The sequence below is a fragment of the Talpa occidentalis genome, unplaced genomic scaffold (genome assembly GCF_014898055.3).
Source record: "Talpa occidentalis isolate TD23 unplaced genomic scaffold, MPIMG_talOcc4v2.1 talOcc4.15, whole genome shotgun sequence".
NCBI lineage: Eukaryota > Metazoa > Chordata > Mammalia > Eulipotyphla > Talpidae > Talpa > Talpa occidentalis.
This window is the reverse complement of record NW_023601543.1, coordinates 70463182-70485079: the sequence shown is the minus strand read 5'-3', so window position 1 is coordinate 70485079 and position 21898 is coordinate 70463182. Positions and strand designations below refer to the sequence as shown.

At 36.9% G+C, this 21898-nt stretch overlaps 1 protein-coding gene across 1 annotated transcript in view; it reads right to left on the bottom strand.

The window, feature by feature from the left end:
- Window positions 1–21898, bottom strand: part of DMD (dystrophin) — a 1988221-nt gene that overhangs the window by 306585 nt on the left and 1659738 nt on the right. Inside the window, 2 exon segments of the mRNA XM_054695791.1 lie at window positions 18104–18372; window positions 18999–19119. Coding sequence (XP_054551766.1) covers window positions 18104–18372; window positions 18999–19119 — 390 coding nt within the window.

Here is a 21898-nt window from a genome sequence, read left to right as displayed (position 1 = left end):
GTGTTGAGGGCCCATTTGAAGCAGAGGACCAAGCTCTTTTTTTTTTTTTTTTTAAGCAGAACCAGTCTGCTCATTTTTCTCTTTCTCCATGCAAGCATGGAGAAAACAGTAGATCCAGAAGTAGGATTCAGTGAGTGGTTTGTGACACAAGCACTTAGGGACAGGAGTTTATATTTTAGCCAGAATGTGATTGCAAACCAGACCATGGAATCGAAACTGGATTAGGAGAAAAGTGAAGCCTTACAAGGCGTGTAGGTGGAGAGAGTAGTCAGTGGTAGAGCTCCAGGACAATCCAAGAAAAAGGTCACTAGGAATAACTACAAGCAAGCAAGAAGGGAAGACTCAAATTAGTTCTGCCATTTCTAAGCTCATTTGGAAGATGTTTCATGTGAGATCCATATGCAGATCTGTAACAGGGTAATCCCCAAGGAACCTGGAACCTCCCCTTGTCCTGCAACATATGTATATACACATATGTGCATATATCACATATAATTATATAAATATATACATGAACGTATATATGCAAATATTAATGGTGCTACCGAGAATCTGAAATCTTTCCTGATTAGGGACATTAAATGTTCTTCCTGAAATCCTAACCTAATAATTCACAGAAGTCCTCTCTCATGTACCAGGAATTCACAGCCCATCAGGTCTGATGATGAAATGTCACTCCAGGGCTATATAGACTGTGCAGAGAAATTGACAGTACAAATGTTGCTTAATAAACAAAGTAGTGACTAGCTGCATTTCTCTGTATGAGACCTCATGAAACAAACATCTGTGAACCCAGCCCTCTAAAAAACAGCCTAAGAAGAGCAGTGTTAGGGAAAATCCCAGAATTCTTTATGCTGGGTTAGTAGTGAGAAGTGAAGAGGGAAGAAGTAGAAATTCTATCCTTTAAAGTCAGGTCTTTAGTACTGATATTAAAGCTTATATGTGTGGTTCAGGCAAGGCAAGCACCCAGATCCCTAGGAATTGGAGGCAGGCAGCCCAGCTGTGTTCTGTGGCTTCGATGTTTCTGGATGGTTACACCATTCTCTTGGTAGCTACTGCCTGCTGATGGGGTCATGACTGTCAAGGACCACACTCTGCATTACCCAGATCAGAGGTTCTTGGAGCCTCTAAAATATTCAGGGTAGGAGGTCTGGAGGGGGCGGAATGAGCTACTTAAGTGCAGTGGGATCAATAACAAAGAAACACAAGATGAGAGGCAGGCAAACCTCTTAGGACAGCCCAGAGGGCTTGGAGACACCCCTTGTTACCTATAATTCTTGACTCTTTACTCTGCTTGGTTCCCTGCCTGATATGGGGGCAACAAAGATTTTCATCTTTTTTCTCAGCTATCTACTGCCTTAGGCCAGATTGCTGAGGAGTGGAGTCTGAGTGTTCTTAAGAGAAAAGTATATAGTGAGAGCGGCAGGAGAAAGCAAGAGAGCCAAGGAAGGATGTGGTCTGGTGTGGAGACCCACATCTGTCTGGTTCCAAGGGGAGCACTGGAGCACGAATTGTATCAGAGTTAACCCCACCTTGGGACCAAGGGATTGTCCTGTTCTGCTTCAGTGTCAGTCACTATAAGTCACGGGTGGTCTTAAGGGAGGAAATGGTGGTGTAAACTTCCTAGGCAAGGTGGGTGGCTTTCTTTGGCTGAGAGAGTGTCTCTGGAAAAGGGCACAACTATGATTCTTTCCCAGCAACCATCAAGGTAGCTGGGGATGAGTGCACCAGTCCGATGATGCTGTCTGGCTGGGGCACCAACAGCATCCACTATACAACTAACTTCATCCAGTTCCCTAATCTCCTTTAGCTTGGGTTTTACATGTCAGCTACCCCCCTCTTTTTTTTTTCCCCTCAAGAGACTTTGCACATGAATTCTCATTACTAACATTACGGGGCCCACCCACTGAGCTCCAATGAAACCAAGACAGGACACCCTTTCTATCAGATCAAATCCCTCATTTCTACCAAATTATGATGCGTTGTGTGGCGCGGAGACAAAGGGGTAGTTTGCAGACACAATGTGTACAGTACATCTGTCTTTAGAATCACTTTTTCCTTTGGTAGAGACAATCGTGACCATAAATTATGCCAATGAAATTATGTCTCTTTTTAATAGAGATGCGACTGCGTTCCAATTCAGCATCCGTTTTTATTGTGGTCGCCTGAAGGCAAAATATTATGCTGTTTCTTTTCATTGTCTTCCTTAGGTCCCCTTTTCAGAACAATGTTGTACATTTTCCTATTTGGGCATGATCACTTTTGATGAGCAAACTGAATAAGGACATAAATAATGAAACACACTCAGAACTAATGACCTAGATGTAGCATAATCAGGATGACTTGGGGTAGGTTAAATTTTTTTTTAAAGAACAGATTTTGAGGAAAACAACATGAAGTTTGTAGGCATAAAGAAATCTGGTGCATTCATTTCCCAAGCAATTATTGGTAATTATGTTGTAACTATGCTTCCCCCTCTAAGTCACCACACTTCTAAATTTGTGACACTAAAAGATTAGTAATTAACCCCTGTGTTTGTTCCATTAAGAATCCTCACAGTTTTAAAGAAAGAAAGACCTCTAGTTTCTCTCTATATTATTGAAAGAGAACATATCCAAACACAAAAGCATACTTTTTTTGGGGGGGAAACTTTCTCCTTTGCATTCATTATAATACTCCATTTTTCAGGATATGGCTTTACTGCATAGCTTATAACCCCAAGGTTCTGAAAATACAAGCTAAATTAGCTTTATCACCTGAGTGGTATCTGTCTTCGTTCTTTCTTAGGCACGTTCATTTTGCCTTCACAGATATAAATTGGAAATGAGGGATAGGACAGAACTGATCAAGGAGGAAAGGCTTTTACTTAAAGAACAAGCTGTACCCATCTTCTTTACTTTAATTTCCTTGGAAACTTATTTTTACAATCCTACTCTGCTGGCTTTATGGAAAAAAGCAAAGCAAAGCAAACCAACCAACCAACCAAACAAACAAAAAAAACAAATATTTCAAGCTTTCCATAGCTTTCTAACAACACAATTAAAACAAAAAGGTAGTTCATGAGTGTTTTTACAGAGGCTAAATGCAAAATCTGCACGATTAAAATAAAAAGGTCTCTAATGAGTATAAATAAATCATTTAAGCAGGCCACATTTTTAGGCTGCTAAGGAAACAGAAGAAATGCCAATATTTTCTTTCTGAGAAATTTTAATTATAAGTGACAAAACAGAGCAAAATGGCAGTTAATGAAATCTATTTACTTATTTAAATTATAATCATAAACCATTAAAACATCAACCACAAGAGCATTGATATTCAAATTCAGGAGTTATTTTAGAAAAATTAAGTTTTACATTTAAGAGGTTTTTGAATTTGCCAGTATTTGTGCCAGTCTAAAATGTTCATGGCCTGGGCCCACATTTGCTCTCCTAGAGAGTGTCTGTTCTCACCCTTCCCTACATGGCTCAAAATATGAATCTAAGGCAGGCAGTGGTTCTAAAACAGCAGCGTGCCTCATGGGAGGGCTAGATGGCACAGACATTGCTGCGGTCCACACCAGTATTTTTCATTCAGTAGTTCCAAGGGTGGATCTGAGAATCTGGCATTTTTCATAAGAACTTTAGAAAAAGCTACATTCCTTGAACTCACTACACTTAACCTAACTTAGATCTTGCATATATGCTCTTCCATCTGCTTGGAGTTTTACATTTCTACTCTCTGCCTAGCTGGCTTCTAGCCACACACCTCAGGTCTCAATTAATATGGCCGCTGAGGCCCATTCCTAGCTGCCCTAATGTATATATGAGTATATATATATATCTAACATATATTATATATAATACATAAATTTAATATATATCATACAATATATGTAAACATAATTTATAACATATATATTTATAGTTATATATTTTATATTTATACATTATAAACTATATATATTATATATTATATATTTATATGTTTATATTTGTATATGTATGTAAATACTAATGTTTCTCTTGAGAATCTGACGCCTTCCCTGATTAGGGATATTAAACATTCTTCCCCAAATCTTACCTTTCTCATTCATAGAGGTTTGCTCTCATGTAGCAGGAATTCATAATTTGTAGGGTGTGATGGCAAACTTTCATTCTAAGGCTATATATGCTATGCAGAGAAATTTCCCCTATTTTTCTCATACTCAGCAACCTATTTTCCTTTTTAGCACTGATCACACAATTTGTAAGTGTGCATTTATTTGTCTATTTACTAATTCATGGTCTGTCTTGTTCTGAGACCCCAATCTTCATTAAGGCAATTTTGTTATATTTTTCCCACCAGGGTATGCCAGTATGTGATCATCACTGGGTACATTTTTATTAAAAAATAAAATCAAGAGAAGAAGTCATGTTTGCATTAATTATTATTACTTCAGAACTCTTCTCAAAGTGCTTCACGAACACAGCTTTCGACAGACATCTGACACTGAGTTTCTAAAGGAGCAAAACTGCTGATTTCCTTCAGGTTCCATATTTGAGTTCTTTAGGACTATGCCTGATTTACTTTATGTTAGAACCATGTGCTAATTTCTGCAGATCTCTAACTCTCTGAGCAAGAACTTACCATTTCTAGTTTTGGTGTGCCAACTAAGGATTTTTCATAAAAAAATGGAACAAGTGGGAAAAAATGGGAAGTAATTTGCTTAAGGAAAATATTTGGTGCTGGCAGGGAAACTTGGAATAACCTTCTGGTGGCCTTTGGGCTGATGAAAGCATTAAAAAGTTTATCTAGGAAAAAGACGAGAAGAATACATACCAGGGTCTCCACGTGGAGTTGTAGGGTGGTGTGGCCAAGGGAACGAAGGCTATAATTCAACTAGGGCTTGACTACTACAGTGAGCCTTGGCACAGGGCTGGGAGTCTCTTCAGAGAGAAGTTTCCTTTTCTACTTTGTGCAAAGAGGTCTTTGGAACTATTAGGATTATAGATGTTGGGATAAGATTATGGATGAAATCTCTTTTCTTCTCTTTGTCTCTGTCTCTCTTCTCTCATGTCTGGGGGTTTCCATTAAAAAAATCATTTACAAATATTTTTCATACATTTCCTCTTGTTTAAAAAGTGGATAGTAAGGGGCTTCCGTGGTGGCGCAGCGGATTGAGCACAGCGCTGTGAAGCTGTCTGCAGCCTCTGCAGCACTGGTTTGATTCCCAGCCGTCCAGGGAGCTATCCACATGGCGCAGCAGACCACTCCTGTCTCACCTGCTGCTCCCCTCAGCTGTATATTTCGGTCCTTCTGCCTGTTCTGCTCCCTGCTCTGTCTCTGGTGAATCCTCTCACCCTCCCGCACCTCTGGCCTGTACCCCAGGGCTTGTATAAATAAATAAATATCAAAAAAAGTTGATTCAGAGGGTTTGGAAAGTGCTAAGCAGGATGCTGAGGCAATCAGAATAGACCTCCCCTAAGGAGATAAGGTGACTGAAGTCATACAGATGGTAACAACAGAAAAAGCACATACAGCTGGGTGTTGCATGTTCAACTGGAAAATGTCAAGTAGATCAGTGTAAGCTTGCAATCATTTTGATAAGGAGAAAAAAAAATGAAGATGAGTGTTTGTAGATTTGGGCAAGAAGTATGGCCAGAAAGAGGATGCTTGAAATTATCTACAAAATAATTTTTAAAGATCTTATGTATCTGAAAGAGAGCATTTTGCCCTGTGCTTTTGTACACGTTCTTTCATTCATAGCAGAAAATATTATTGAGGGCCTCCCCGGTGGTGCAGCGGTTGAGCGCTGGGTTGTGAAGCTGCCCGCAGTCTCTGCAGCATGGGTTCAATCCCCGTATGCTCCCCGGACACCGGAGAAGGGTCCCAAATGGCGCGCAGACCTCTCCTGCCACCTGCTGCTCCCCTCAGCAGTGTACTTCGGTCCTTGTGCCTGCTCTGCTCCCCGCTCTGGCTCTGGTGAATCCTCCCACCCTCCCGCACTTCTGACTGTACCCAGTGCTTGTATAAATAAATAAAAATAAATCTTTGAAAAAAAAGAAAGAAAATATTATTGAGCACCTAGTATATGCCAGGGAATGTTCCAGGTACTAGGGATACAATAGTGCAGAAAACAGACCAAATTGCTATGATCACACCAATTAACTCTAATGGATAAAATTTCATTTAAATCATGACTATTATTATGTAGTCTTATAAAGAAACAAATTCCAAGACAAAATGTATTCATAGCTACAAAATGCAACATTTTTGACTAAGAAAGTACAAGACCTTGGTATGGTATTGTGTATAGCAGTTCCCAAGAGATACTTTTCATTCCATAAAAAACAAATTAAGCTACTTTTGCATGTATGAATAATGATGGATAGAGGACCCTAGGGTTGCAAATTACCGGTGCAATATGTTATACCTAGTTTGCTTTATACTGAGCACATTTATTTAATTTTAGTTCTGTGGGGAAGGCAGTCACTATTGAAACAAAATGGAATTTTGCTGATTTGATTTTCTATTCAATATATTGTTATCAACTTAGAAATACTAAAGCAGAACTGAATCAGAGATGAATATAAATTTTCTAAGAACTGAGATAAAAATAATTAAATGGAAGAGGACAGAAAGGATTATAAAATGCCCTTCAATATCCACTTTTACTTTCAGATTATTGTAGCTCCTGAATTTAATAAATATTTTTAGTCTTTCCAAAATGCCTTTCTTTCTTACACATGGAATAACAAAAGAACAAGATATGCAACTACTTAAAATTAAATGAATGTAAAATGGATTTTCTTCATTAAAATCTGTGCAACAGCATGTTTAAAATTTAGACGGGTAATTTTTATACAATGCTTCATCTTCATTTCATCGTATTTCTGGGCTGCAAAGAAAGTCTTATGTATTTACTTCCAAGTAATATTGCTCCTCCAGATAGATTATTATTTTTTTTTATTTTTACCTCGATTTACATATGTGTGTGCATGAAAGATCTACCTTCTTAAGCAGGGTAAAGAGTTTACTCAGTTTTTCATTGTTTTTCACCAACTTTTACTTTCAAGATATTCCTCTGCTTTTCTGATCACATCTTAACATATGATCCATATTCATATATTATTATGTCCTATTTTGACAACCTCTATCTTGATAATGTCCACTTAAGCACATGGGGGTGATGAATAAATCACTACTTATGCAAATGTGTCTAAGTGTCAAGCTGTCTAATCAACCTACTCAAATATTATTTCAAAAAAAATTCAAAGGCATTGGCCACATCTATCCTTTACGAAACATGATTAGCATTCAAATAATGAACACATGCTACTTTAATAATAATAGATTTATTTCCTTTTTCAATAAAGGCATATGACTTAATATCCTCAAAAAATCCGTGTGATGATGTTCTACTGATTTTCAAAAGGAGAGCATTATTTCAGTTAAAATAAAGGGTTTAAAATCTTTAAAAAATCTTTTCAACTAAAAATTCAAGTTTTTGAAAGACAACGTGGCTTAGATTTCGGGAAGATTCCTCTTGCGTCAGGACACTCAACTCTAAACCTCAGGGAATTTTAACACCGAGGCAACCTTGAAAACATCTTCCCTCAACCTTTATAACGAAATGTCACAGCGGTTCCAAAGGTAAAATTTTACTCACTGCATAAGCCAAAGGATCAATAGAACTTATGCTCATTTGTTTAGATTATATTTCTTTTAACCTTATGCTTTATTGGATACCCAAAAGTCACCATTATATTGGAGGACCCCGTGGCGATTCTTGTATTGGGTATGTGTAGGTAGCAAACAATGAGCCATTCTCTGGCTTTAGCCCTGTCCCTGGTAAAAATATGTCGAGGTCAATAGCCAACTGAGAAGTAGTAGGTGAATGGTGTATGTGGCCTATTTGTACTTGGGACAGACAAGAGCTAAAACCATGGGCAATCACATGTGTGTATTATTTAATGATACCTAAAAGAATTTTGATTCATAGCAGCCTATAGACTCTGAACAGGATTAAAACATTTTAAAGCAGAAGAAGTGAATAAAAAAGATACTGGATCATGGTTTGTCACTGGTTCTAAAAATAACCAAACCAATATATTGCTTACTTCCCTTAACCACTTTAGTTTCTATTTAATTACCGTACTTTGGCACATATTGCCAAACTGGCTTTACTCTTTTTCCTAATGTGCTTATGCCATGTTAAGATCTTGATGACAGGACTTGAATATTTGATAGAGAGAAGTTCTAAATGAGCCTACCGAATCTATAATAATGCAGAATTCCAGAGACTAAGAATTCTAAAAACAAGTGTGTTTTGAAACAGGACTAGCAGGCTCTTAGTTATATGAAGAAAATAAAATTCACCACAGAAATCAACTTTATAAAAGGAAGTTGAAATGTACCTTTGTGTTAGATTCTCTAGCCTATTTCTTCTTAAGAAAGTTTGACATTTCAGGGCTAACACACTATGGAAACTTAATGAATACTGAAATTTACAAATAAAAAACATAATTATGATATGTGGACCATTTTTAAAAACCATTGAAAATCAATGTGTCCTTACTCTGCTTAATTCAGTTAACTCAATTATTTAATGTATACTTGCTTTGAGTAGGTTTGTACATAACTATTTCAATTTTACATTGAACATTCATCAAATTATTTTCAATGTAAAATTTCCTTTATTTTGCACTCCACCCCAAAGGATTCCAGAATAAGGGGGAAACTTTGTTTTGAATGCTTTTTGTTTGACTTTGAAACATATTTAAATTTTTTTTTACTTGAGGTAACATTGGTTTACAATGTTGTACATGATTTAGAGGTATAGGGTCTCCCCCTGCAGGTATTGTTACCTCATCATACCCACCACCAAGATGCCCATTGTTCTCCATGGTGTTCCACTGAGCTCTCCCCTCCCCCCTCTGGTAAAGCATATTTTAAAGACATTTGTTTCTATTTTATCTATCCCATAAGTCTCATTAAACCTGCCACTCATCCATTACCACAACCATTTTCACAGGCATTTAACAGAGTGATTTTTGCACCACACTTGGTGAGAACAATCCCCCTCACCAATTACTGCAGTTACAACTATGGCTATTTCCTACTTTCTTCCAGATATACCAAACATCCACAGCCATTTCTACACACAAACATATATCCTTCTCTGCTGAACACAGACCATCTATAGGCAGACCATCTATAGGCTGACAAGATAAGTTATAAAATATAGAAACTTCTGGATAAGCTATTCATATCTAGCAAGCAGGTTTTAATTAAAAAAAAATCAAATAATCTCAACTATTCTGAATGTCCTAGATTTCAGACAGTCTGTAAAGTACTGCTTGTAATCAGTATATTTGGCAGAAAATTATGAGGAGAGCTTTAAATTTTAACTGTCATTATTAAATGTAGTAACATTTAAATAAAGTGAAAAATGATGTAGATAAATGTTTTAATTTTAAAGTATTAATAGTGGGAAGGCAAGTGAAGTTCCATGCCATCTGAAGTAACCCCAAAATTGTATGAGCAGTGTTAAAATGCCAACAGGAAAATTGGGATAGTTAATTGTAAAAGTCTTCCACATGAGACATTCAGAAAGAGGCCATTATTCACTTCAACGTTTCAGAATGAAACTATGCTCCTACCTAAACGATCAATCACCCTTACAGGAGGCAATTTGTCTGCACTTATTTTTAAATTAAATCTTCTGGATCTTGATAAATATAAAAGCTATATGAAATGACATATTACTTGTAATCAAACATTTACTAATAACAAATAATATATATCTATTTATATAAACATACCCTAGTCTTGCTATGAATTGAATAATGATTCTCAAAGTTTTTCAGGGAATGGGTTAGAAATTCCAATTCTCATCCTGCTGCAGACGTTGTGAATGAGAAAGTTTGGGGAAGGGGCTTACCTGGGTTTTCACAAGGCCTCTAGGTGATTCTGATACACAGTAAAGAACCACTGTCCCAGAAAATTCTTGACATTCTCAGTGACTATGTCTGGATAATTTGAACCCCCCAAGTCACAAATATGATGAAATCAGACATTTACAGATTACATACTATAAAGTCAAAGTCACTTATAAGTCCATTTTCTTACTAATAATCATCACTTCCTTAGACCTTTCCATGAACTCTTCCATTACCAATTCCAATAAGTACCTTGGGGATAGGGTGGGAGATGGGTGGATTTTCTATAAAGAAACAAAATTTTCATTATTTCTAAAGAATTATCCACATGCAAGAAGAAAACAGCATTGAAGAAGACTCATAGAGATATGGAGACTGAATAGATGACCATATTTCCTCACCAGTTATAGGATACAATTTTCTGGCAGGGGTATCCATCCCCAGCTGCTATGATTGTTTGCTACTAATATCTCAGTTGCTTCTCTTCTTCAAAAGAGGTGAACTCGGTTGAATGGGAGCTCCTAGTGTAGGAGGTAACACGTACCGCAGCGTAGAGGTTAACTCATGTCCACAGTGGTAGGGCCACAGTCACTGGTGTGATAAAACCGAGGCCATGAGTCAACTGTGAGTACCTCTTCCTATTTCTGCATTCAGTGAGATAGTACCTTGAATCAGCTATGGTAGGAATATTTACACCATGGAAATCGGAAAATGCTGCAAATCAGTGTTTGATCCACCTCAGAGCAAGTTGGTAAATGCTTACTAACACCTTGCTGGCCACAGCCAATTATTGGTGGGAATATAAAACGGCAACTGTGCTGTGTGATTTATACTTCAGAGATCTTTCCTTATGGATCAGGTGATAAGTTAGATTTTGCCTGACAAATATAATACTTGCTTGACATTTTCTTCTCCCTTATTATGCTTCCCTACTCCCATACAAGCTTTTTCTGAAAGCAGCCTGTCTCTAAATCATGTGCACCCAGACTCCTGTTTTGGGGTCCTACATCCAGGGATACTGTCCCATAACAACGGTTAAGTCACTAGTTCACTGAATGCTGTACAAAAGTCTCAAAGATATATGTTAAAAATTACAAAGAACTACAAGTCATAGACCTTTTGGGTTACAATGATCAGATGAAATGGCAAAAGGTAACTTTGAAAGGAAGGATCTACTCTTCTCTTTGTGTATGTTTACATAAAGGAAGTTGAGAGAAAAACATGAAGCCTGCACAAATTGGGCAGTTTTTCAGAAGGTGCTTCTCAAATGATGCTTTCACAACCATGAGTGAATGTACTAGAGCATCCAATTTAAGGTTTTGGAGAACACTTTCATACTAAAATACAACAAATATAAGATGGAGAAGATCATAAAATTGACATGTAATTTTAAACGCGAAACAAGAAACATCAAAGACGTTTCATGCAGGTAGAAGGGGAAGATATCAGACTTCATTGCCTTGGCTGTTAAGAGAACCATATCAGAAAAGTGTGAGGAGCACTGCCTTTTGGCAAATGTTGTCAATAGAAAAAGCTACAATAATTGTAAACTATAACAAATAATGATATTTTAGTAAAAAAAAATCTTATGAAAAGTTTACACTTCTTTGGTCCCATTAAATGAGAGGGTTACATTAGACACATCTGTTTCCAGAATACCCAGAAAACTGGTTTACCAAGAGCAATTATTCAGTGCCATTGCTTAACTCAGTTAATGTAATGTTGTGTAAGGCATAATATTGGTGCTAATGTTAACTGTGTAATTTTGAAAATTGTAATTGCCAAGCAGGACACAGTAGGAGCTCACTCCTTGGGTTATATGTTTTTAAATTATTCCTTGTTGTGCTTATGGTGGGAGAGTAACATAATTCTGAGCTTTAAACTGGCTACAACTTTGGGAGAGGTCAAAGGAGAATAAAAATATATATTGCTTGAATGTTTCCATTTCCTAAAGAAACATGGGATTTCAGTAAAATAACTCCCATGATTCAGAATTGTTTCTTCACTAATGCACACATATATGCAAACTGATAATACTTGTTCCCTCAGTCTGGTGTTAAAAATAATATTCCCAGGAAAATTAAGATCTTATTAATATAATTCCCAATACAATTTATTTTCATGAAATAAATGAAACGTTAACATTCTATAATGAGATCAGACTTCTCTGGGTATCAGTTTTAACCATATCATAAATGAATGAAATTTTAGATCTGTTATTGCTGGCACTCTACCACTTAAGTTTCTGTTTTGAAAAGCCTTTTCTTACCTCAAACTCTTAAGGAGTAGCATTTATAATTATTAGCAGTCACAAAGAATGCTTTTGGAGTAAATCCTCAGTAAACAGGATTGGCATATTAAAGGATCCATTTTTGATATGGTTGTTCTCAAATAGTAGGAAGGATGATATTCTTTGGAGAAATTTTTATTACCTAATTCAATACTTCTTTAGTAGAATAATGTCAGGTGAACTCATTAGCTGATCATTTTGATTACCCATGTTCTCTGAACTATGCCATCACCAGAAGAATTTTACAACTCTGACTTTGCGTAATAACAATGGTAACCAATTTTCGCTCCTTTTATCACAGTTCATCAAAGGACTACAAAGAAGTCCAAATTAAAAGAAGTTCAATAATAAAAAGAACATGTTCCTTTTCCAACTGTTCTAAAGCTTTTCCCTATCTTTAAGCAAAGTTCACTCGGTAATTATCTTATTTATGAAAGTAAAAGCAGAAGGATGTTTCTCCTATTAAATAAATGGCTTTATGCTTTGAATGTGGAAGGCATCTCAAAACAGTCAAAAAAGAAAGCGTGTTAAATGTCATCAACTCATTTCCTCCCACCCACTGTTTTAAATCGTTTGCTTGGTTCCAATGTATACTACACTTACATAAGTTGTTTATGAAGAGCCAAATTAATAGTCTTTGCAATTGTTTTCGTTGAAATTTGGAGAGCTGACAAATGAATTAGTAGAAAATGGCAATTCTACATGAATTAGCTTTTAAGTCTCCCTAAGAGGCTGATGCAGAACTTAATAAGAGACTTATTAGGAGAAGTAGGACAACTTAATTCAGATTGATTATAGACTTTGGTGAAGACAGCTGGGGTTCAAATGAAACTGAAAAAGAACTTATATGCACTTCAAAGTATGCTAAGCAGATGTCTGAAACAATTACTCTGCACTGCCTTTTCAGAAGTTTCAAAGGCAGGATGGGAATAGCATGGTAAACGAAGGTTCTGTTTGCCTAAATTGAGGTAGGGGCTTTTAAAACGCACACAACACTATCTAAAATCAGATGCCTTGGGTGAGGAATGTTATTTGACATAGCTATCCTAAGTAATTTGCTTTCAGCTTTATAAACAAAGAGGAAATGAGAGAGGATACATGGGAACTAAGTAAAAAGCCCTCCTAGCAACACTAACAATTAATTTTACACTGAACAAATCATTTGGTCAGGATTTTTAAGATGACCAATTCGTTTATAAGTGCTAATAAAACCAACAATGGCAACTATTTAAAAATTCTAATAGTGAAGTACTAAAGTATGTAAGTGAGACTTCACTGTAATATGCCTTCCTATAGATGTATTTCCAGAAAGGTCAAATCATATGCTTTTAAGCATCACAATTGCAAATTTGGGAAACTAGATAAAACCCTGGTTATTCCATATGACAGACATTAGTCCTGTATTTAACCCAGATTTACAAAGGATTACATCTTTTTCTGTTTGCATTTTCTTCTCCATCAAAGACTTATATAGTACTGACAGAATTTGTGTAAAAACAACAAAAACCTCCACAGAGCAATTAGTGAAGTTGCCTCTTCCTACTGAGGATAGTACTCCACATTCATTATGGAGATAACATTCTTTATTCAAAGTTGGGAGAGCTTCCATATTTTGAATCATTCTTAGCACTGCCCTGTTTATGATAGTGCTGTCTAACCAAGTTTCCTCTATCTGTATAAGACAAGATTAAAAACTTTCTTCATTAAACTCCTTTGTAAGAAAAGATTTGAGGTTGACTCATGTAAACGTAAAATATATCAAAATTAATAAAATAATAATAAAAACCATTAGAACTGAGGTTCGGAAGAAAAAAGTAAGGGAAGATAGAATTGTGTGAATACAGTTGGAAGCTTCCTGTTTGCTAAAGTGAAGATGAAATTCGAATACATTATATCACATTTAACATTATCTGTCAGAAGGAAACCAAACATGCTTGGTTTTCTCAGTGTCAAATTTTGAGATAAAATTTTTTGGACAAATTTCTCAGTAAACCAAGCCACAGGGACACAAGATGGTAGGCCTGAATAGAGATGTTTGTGTTTTCTCCTTAAAAAGTTTAGATGAGGGGCCTCCCTGGTGGTGCAGGCAGTTGAATGCAGCGCTGTGAAGCTGTCCACAGCCTCTGTAGCGCAGGTTCGATCCCGGCCAGCCCGGGAGATACCTACATGGTGCGGCAGACCTCTCCTGTCTCGCTTGCTGCTCCCTTCAGCAGTGTATTTCAGTCAGTCTGCCTGTTCTGTTCCCTGCTCTGTCTCTGGTGAATCCTCTTACCCTCCCGCACATCTGGTGGGTTCTTATATGCATGAATAAATAAATCTTTAAAAAAAATTTAGTTGTCAATGTTGAACATAAATAAATCAAGAGAGTATGATAACTTCGTTTTAGTCCTTGGTCTATTACACACATTAAAATATTCTCAAGCATAATTCCAAAAAAGGACTAATGAAAATATTTCATTGTAAGAATTTTAAGGAAAAACTAACAGAGCCCATTTTTGATGTTTCACAGTAAAAAGTAGAAACGGAAAGCCTGATTTAAAAAAATAGTAAAATGCAGGGCCTCCCCTGGTGGTGCAGCGGTTGAGCGCTGGGTTGCGAAGCTGCCTGCAGCCTCTACAGAGCTGGTTCGATCCCCGGCCGCCGCGCGAGGGTCCCACATGGTGTGCAGACCTCTCCTGCCGCCCGCTGCTCCCCTCAGCAGTGTACTTCGGTCCTTCTGCCTGTTCTGCTACCCACTCTGACTCTGGTGAATTCTCTCACCCTCCCAGGCTTCTGACTGTACCCAGTGCTTGTATAAATAAATAAATAAATCATTAAAAAAAAAAAAGTAAAATGCATAACAACATAGGTATAACAAATTTGCATATTTCAAAATGGCAGCCTGGGAGAGTTTAACTATGATGTACGAAAAATTGCTTCAAGTCAACAGGCAAACTAATGGCAGTGAAATGTTCCTGGCTCAAAAATGCTGTACCACTCTCTCTATAAAGAAACTATTGTAGATGAGAATGAAAAGAAAACTTAGAAAAACAATGCACAAACTTTTTCTCATAGGAGTTGTTCTCTTTCCACCCCCCCCAGAGGAATTATTCTTAAGAACAAATATGCATATGTATACATATGTATGTGTAGACATTATATTAAAAAATATCCTACATTATTAAAACCTGCATATATTGCACTTATAGAGTTATGTAGAGTGACTAGTAATTCAGGAACCTAGTGCTTATTCCCATTACTACAGGGAAAGTAGAATTTAGTGTAATCACATTAGCACTGGGCCATTTCCAGTAAAGTAAGAAATCATGATTCTGTCCTTAAAATATTTGATAAGAAGCATAAATCATGGATTTTATAAGTAAAGAGGATTTAAAATTTAAATATCACTGTAGTGGTTACTCCTATGGAAACTGTATTTGGAGGGGTGAAATTTTCTTATTCAGTGAATATTAACATGCTGCTTCTTTCTCTTGGTTTAGCCACCAATAATGCCATTTCCAGAGGGTTCCAGGCCTTAGCTGTTGTTTTACACATTTTTCAAATCCAAAAATCACATTTGCTATTGAAATGACATAATGCTAAATCCCACAGGAACACATATTCCACAGTTACTTGAATAACAGTTTCTTTAACAAATAAGATCAGAATGAAGGTGGATATTATGATATAGTCACTAGGGGTGATGAAAATGAACTGAGATAGGTATATAAAATGTTCTTTCGGCTCCATGTTTAGCTATCAGTTTGGAGTTCCCTACAGTTGTGAAATCTCCAAAGGTTAAAATTACTGAGTAGAAAAATGGTAACAGTGATTGTACTTTCCAAAATAGGTTTTAGTTAATAAAATTCACTCCTTGCCAACTACCATTACCAAAACTTCAGAGTTTTAAACCTGGTGCTGTTGAGATGCAACAGAAAAAAAAAAATTATTTCCACTGCAAAATAAAGCAGAGCTACAGAAGGGAAATCATGGAATCCATAACTTTAAAATTTGTATAAAATGTTTACATGATACTGGTTTAGAAACCAAAATCATCACATCTGTTATGATCAGTACATAACTATTCTCATAAGTGCTAAAACTTAAGTGTATTTAGGTCTAAGAAATACAGAAGAGTTGGGGTGTGTGTATATATATATATATGCTCTTTTTGAAAAGAATAATTAGTGTAAATAAGTTTTGTTATTACTGGGAGCAGAATGAGAATCTTACCAATTAGGATATGGGAAATAAAGTTGCTCTCAGGATCAAGAAATAAGAGAGGGAAACTGAAAGGAAAATGGTAAGCAGGGTTGAATGGGGGCTAGCTGATATTTGAGCCATTTTACTTTTAGTTGTTTTGTACTATTAAATCATGATGCATATATTTTCCATCCACACTCAGTATCCTACAAATGCTCCCGTGTAACAGACACAGCTAAAGAATGAATCCCTTGTGTCTGCTCTAAAGCCTATATATCCAGCCCCTTAATTGCCTTTTTATTAATTTACTTATTCTTTTGGGACAGTCTCCTAAAATTTGTCATTTGGGGGAAGATTTAAAAAATGTTATTTCCTGGGCCTCCCCTGGTGGCACAGCGGTTGAGCTCTGCGCTGCTAAGCTGCCTGCAGCCTCTGCAGCACCGGTTCGATCCCTGGCCGCCGGCGAGGGTCCAACATGGCACACAGACCTCTCCTGCTGCCCACTGCTCCCCTCAGCAGTGTACTTGGGTCCTTCTGCCTGTTCTTCTCCCTGCTCTGGCTCTGGTGAATTCTCTTGCCCTCCCGCGCTTCTGACTGTACCCACTGCTTGTATATATAAACAAACAAACAAACAAATAAATAAAATCTTAAAAAAATATTATTTCCTGGGCCTCCCTGGTGGCCTAAGGATTAAGTCTCAGTGCTACCACCACTCTGCCTGAGCTCGATCCTGGCCAGGGAGCTGACCCATATCGTACAGCAGACTTCTCCTGTCTCGCCCGCTGCTCCCCTCAGCAGTGTATTTTAGTAAATCTGCTTGTTCTGCTCCCCACTCTGTCTCTGGGGAATACTCTCACCACCTCCTCACCACACCTAGGGCCTACATTCTAGTTCCTCTATGTAAGAACAAATAAAATCTTTAAGACAATTGCTCCCTATATATTTGGATAAGTATACTATTTTTAATGCTGGACAAATACAAGGTATTACATTTCCAAACATCATTTTAATTTTCGAGTGGACAACAATATGAACCATTGCTTTAAAGGTTAGGCATAGGGGTCAGAGAATGTTGGGGTGGAAGAGATTTTAAAAGTTATAGATCAATTTTTTAAACTTCTTTTAAATACTTACCTATAAGACTATATTTTCCAGGATTATTTTTATTAAATCCTTACCTACTAATTGAATGAAGAATTCATTCAATCAACTTCAACATTCAGTCAAATTCAACTTTTGACATTAGACTTCATGAAGGCAAAGACCAAGTATGCTGAATTCATATCTACATGTATAGCACATTGTATTGTGGCTCATAAGCAATTACTGAGTGGAGGAATGAAGAAGCTAAATTAGATTCCTCCAAGGTTGCCGGTCAATAAGGAGATCAAAGGTGAAATAAAAATTTACCCAGAAAATAAAAACATGGGCTTATTAGAACCTATGGAATGCAGCAACGGCAATATTAAGAGGGAAGTTTATAGCAGTACGACTCTGAAACATTTTAATATTTCAGTTCATATTTTTAAAGATAGACAGATGATTTGATCACTATCTTCTTTGGGAGAAAATACTGCATGCAAGAAGACTTTGAATTTGTGAAAGATATACTGGTTTCTATTGTTTAAGGACCTTAGTTTGAACTTTGTGAGCAGAAAATAATACACTCCAGTTCAAATTAGAACCTATTTCAAGTCTTCAAAGGGCTATGAAACAAAGCAAAAGACAGTACCTTGACTTTTTCCAGGTGATCTTGGAGCGAGTCAATGAGGAGATCACCCACAGGCTGCCAGGATCCCTTGATCACCTCAGCTTGACGTAGTTTGAGGTCCAGCTCATCCGTTGCTTCCTGAAGCTCCTGGAGTCGTTCGAGGGCCTCATCTATTTTTCTCTGCCAGTCAGCAGAGTGCAGGTTCAATTTTTCCCACTCTGTGTTGACCTCCTCAGCCTGCTTTCGTAGGAGCCGTGTGACATTCTGGGCTCTCTCCTCAGGAGGAAGCTCTAAATTGGTAATATGACAAGGTTTTAGGTCACATTCATTTTTGTTTAAAAAAGAAAACATTCTTGAAAAGGTCATACTAGAAGAAAAAAAAGAGAGCACAGTTTAACAAGAGGCCAACCTACTGATTAATGGCTCTTTTACACTTGGGCATAAATTTTGATATAGCTGAGCATATCTAAAGTCCATCTTTCTAAGTGAGTCTGTTCTACCTTACATCAATCAGATGATCCAAGATTCATGTAAGCAATTGAGTAGAAAAATGTGACGATACACACCACAAGCTCTAATTTACTTCAGTCAGGCTCTTCAGTTGAAAATTAGCTTGTAGTCTTTGTAACAACAGAATTCTTGCTCGCAGATAATCTCTTTTGCTTATTATTTTCTAAATGTTTCAATAACAGATCACTAATCTCTCTCAATGTTTATTTATGAATGTGCAAACAGATTTATGCATGGGAGTTTATGATTCTGTATTCTTTTTCAACATCTATGTTCAATTTGAATCAATTCTATTTAACCTAAAAAATATGTGAGGTATCTAGACCCTGGTGGCAAGAATGGATGGGTTGCTCTGTCACCACTGATCCTTCTATCAATATGTTATTACAGTTCCACATTCAATTACCTCTGGGCTCCTGGTAGAGTTTCTCTAGTCCTTCCAGAGGCTGCTCTGTCAGAAATATTCGTACAGTCTCAAGAGTACTCATGATTACAGGTTCTTTCGTTTTCAATTCCCTCTTGAAGGCCTGTGAAATGAGATGAAAAGAAATGCTTATTTGGCTGGTGGCAGTCTTCTCAAAATTAATCCTGGGTGCTCAGAACTTGGTTATGAAATTCCCAGGTCAATTCCTATCTTTTTTATTTATAAACTGATAGTCATAAAATGATAAAGAAGGCTATGTGGATTTTTCTGTTAATCAGGAAACCACGGTGTTTGTAAAATTATTCTGGAAAGGATGGATCTTTCAAGATATGTTAATGCCCTTTCATTTAGAATGATTTATTTATATAACTTGACTGCCAAACCTGAAATCTAGAGCTTAAGTTGTAAGATTTATATTGTAAAACACTAGCAGGGCTCAGGAAGACTTAAACATACCCAAAAGAATGGATATGAAGGGAAACCTGAGGGGAAACCTGAAGGGCCATTTGGAAGAATTTAGGTGGTGTTGAATCCATCCAATTCAAAATCACCAGTTAGTTCTGTCAAAATGTCTGACAATGAAAAACACGATATATTCACAGTAAAAGAAGTAAAGCTCAATACTTTTGAAAAATGTCCATTAATTATCCATTGTATGGGTAGAAATGGTGGAAATATTTTAAGGTATAATGGAGGCAGGAATTGTACGAACAAGTTTCTATAAATTAGAGACCTAGAATAGGTATCTTGAGATTATCCAGGCCAGTTATCAATTTTAATGTCTAATCAGTAATCTTGATACAGGTGATTAAAAGAAAACAAAGCGCATAGTTTTTGCCTTCATGAAGTTTCTGGATCATTAGAAGGGAGAAAACGAACACACTAGAAATAGTGAAAATAATAAAATTCACATATAATCAAGTGCTAAGGCTACAAGATACCCTGTGAGGCTGGCATAAACAAACAGATACTCTGAGACCATCAAAGATGGTTATTGATGCAGATTTTGCAATCCTAAAAGAGAAGAAAAGTTCATTAAACCGCTCCCCTGGTGGTGCAGCAGATGAGCGCTGGGCTGCGAAGCTGCCCACAGGCTCTCGCCGATTCGATCCCCGGCCACTGGTGAGGGTCCCACATGGCACGCAGACCTCTCCTGCCACCCTCTGCTCCCCTCAGCAGTGTACTTCGGTCCTTCTGCCTGTTCTGCTCCCCACTCTGGCTCTGGTGAATTCTTTCACCCTCCCCTCCCCTCCCTCCTCCGGTGCTTCTGATTGTACCCAGTGCTTGTATAAATAAATAAATAAATCGTTAAAAAAAAAAAAAAAAAGAAATAGAAACTCTAAAAAAAAAAAACGTTAATTAAAGTATCAAGTGCCACATAAAGGCTAATAGATCAGTGTAAAAATAATAGTGATAATAATTGCTTCAATCTATGGGCATACCTTTTTTTAAATTCTATCTCAGTTTTAGTAATGTTGCCTACTGAATTTAAGCCCTATTCTGCTACTGGGAGAAAAATAAGCAGTATCACTCCTTTAGACTTCAGATGTGTCATTATGTTACAGGAGTGCTCCAGAACTATATTGTATGATACATTTATAAATAATATCCTAATGTAGTTCACCATTCAAAGGATTCCTGAGTCTGATACTTAGAAAAATGATTCATCTTCCACAATTATTTACCATTTAGTAGAGAGAGAAGCAAGGTATTTGAATCATAATAATCAAGTTCTATTAAGTGTAATTTCTGTATTGTGAAATAATCTTCTTGAACCTTTGAAATTATACAGAATAGGTAGGTTGTTTACTTTGCTTATATGTAAGGCTGATCCTCTAGTATTTCATTTGAAATCTGTGTGTGTATGTGTGTACACATGCAGGTACATAGGCTTGCATGCATGTATGTGTGTGCACTGTTCTTGTATTCCTATATTTTCCTCTCACAACTAAATTTTCAAAGATCATGAATATTATTATTTTGCCTAGTCTCTCCATTTGGACTTGACAGGAGGCAACTGATATGGATATTACTAATTATTAAAATAATAAATGCTCCTTTTGTTGAACTATTGTTTGCCAATAGTTCTACTAGATACTAGAAATAATATATTTAATCAAAACAGCTCCCTCCTCTTAGTAACTTACATGAAAGAATCAAACCATAAATAATATCAATACTATGAGTATTGTGTGGGATGTGCTATAGATTTGCACAATATGGGAAGAGAAATTGGAAAAAGCCTTCCTGGAGAAGATAGTGTTCATGAAGAATTTGAAAGCATGAAATTAAGTTAGCCAGAGAAGATCAGACTAGAAGAAGAAAGGAAGAAGAAAATGCAGGTGCAAAGACATATGACATGAGTGTGGCATGTATAATTACCTCAAGTAGGCCAGTGGTTCCAGAACAGAGCATGAGGATAGAATAAGTCAGAGATGAAGGAGAACACTGCCATCATCTTAAACTATATTAGACTTTAAAGCCAGAATGTGAAGCTTAGTCTATCTGTGACCCTATGTGCCCTACTAAGGAGCCTAATTAGGAATTTTTGAAAGGACTTAAGCAGTGAGTGGCATGGACATATGCATTTCAAAATGATCTCTGTAACATAAACACAGAGTATGGATTGCAGACGGGCAGAAATGGTATCAGAGAAACCAGTTAGGAGGCTATTGTAAGAATTCAGCGAAAGATTATGAGGATCTGACCCAGGGCAATGGTCCCAGGGGGAAAAAAAAGACAGAGTAGAGTGCCTAGATAGTGGAGGTGTGAGGAGTTGGTGACTGAATTGACACTGGAAATAAGAGAAATAAGCTTCTATGTTGAGTGGATTTGTGAAAATGTTGGCTGCAATTAAACTAAATGTGAAGAAATACACTTTC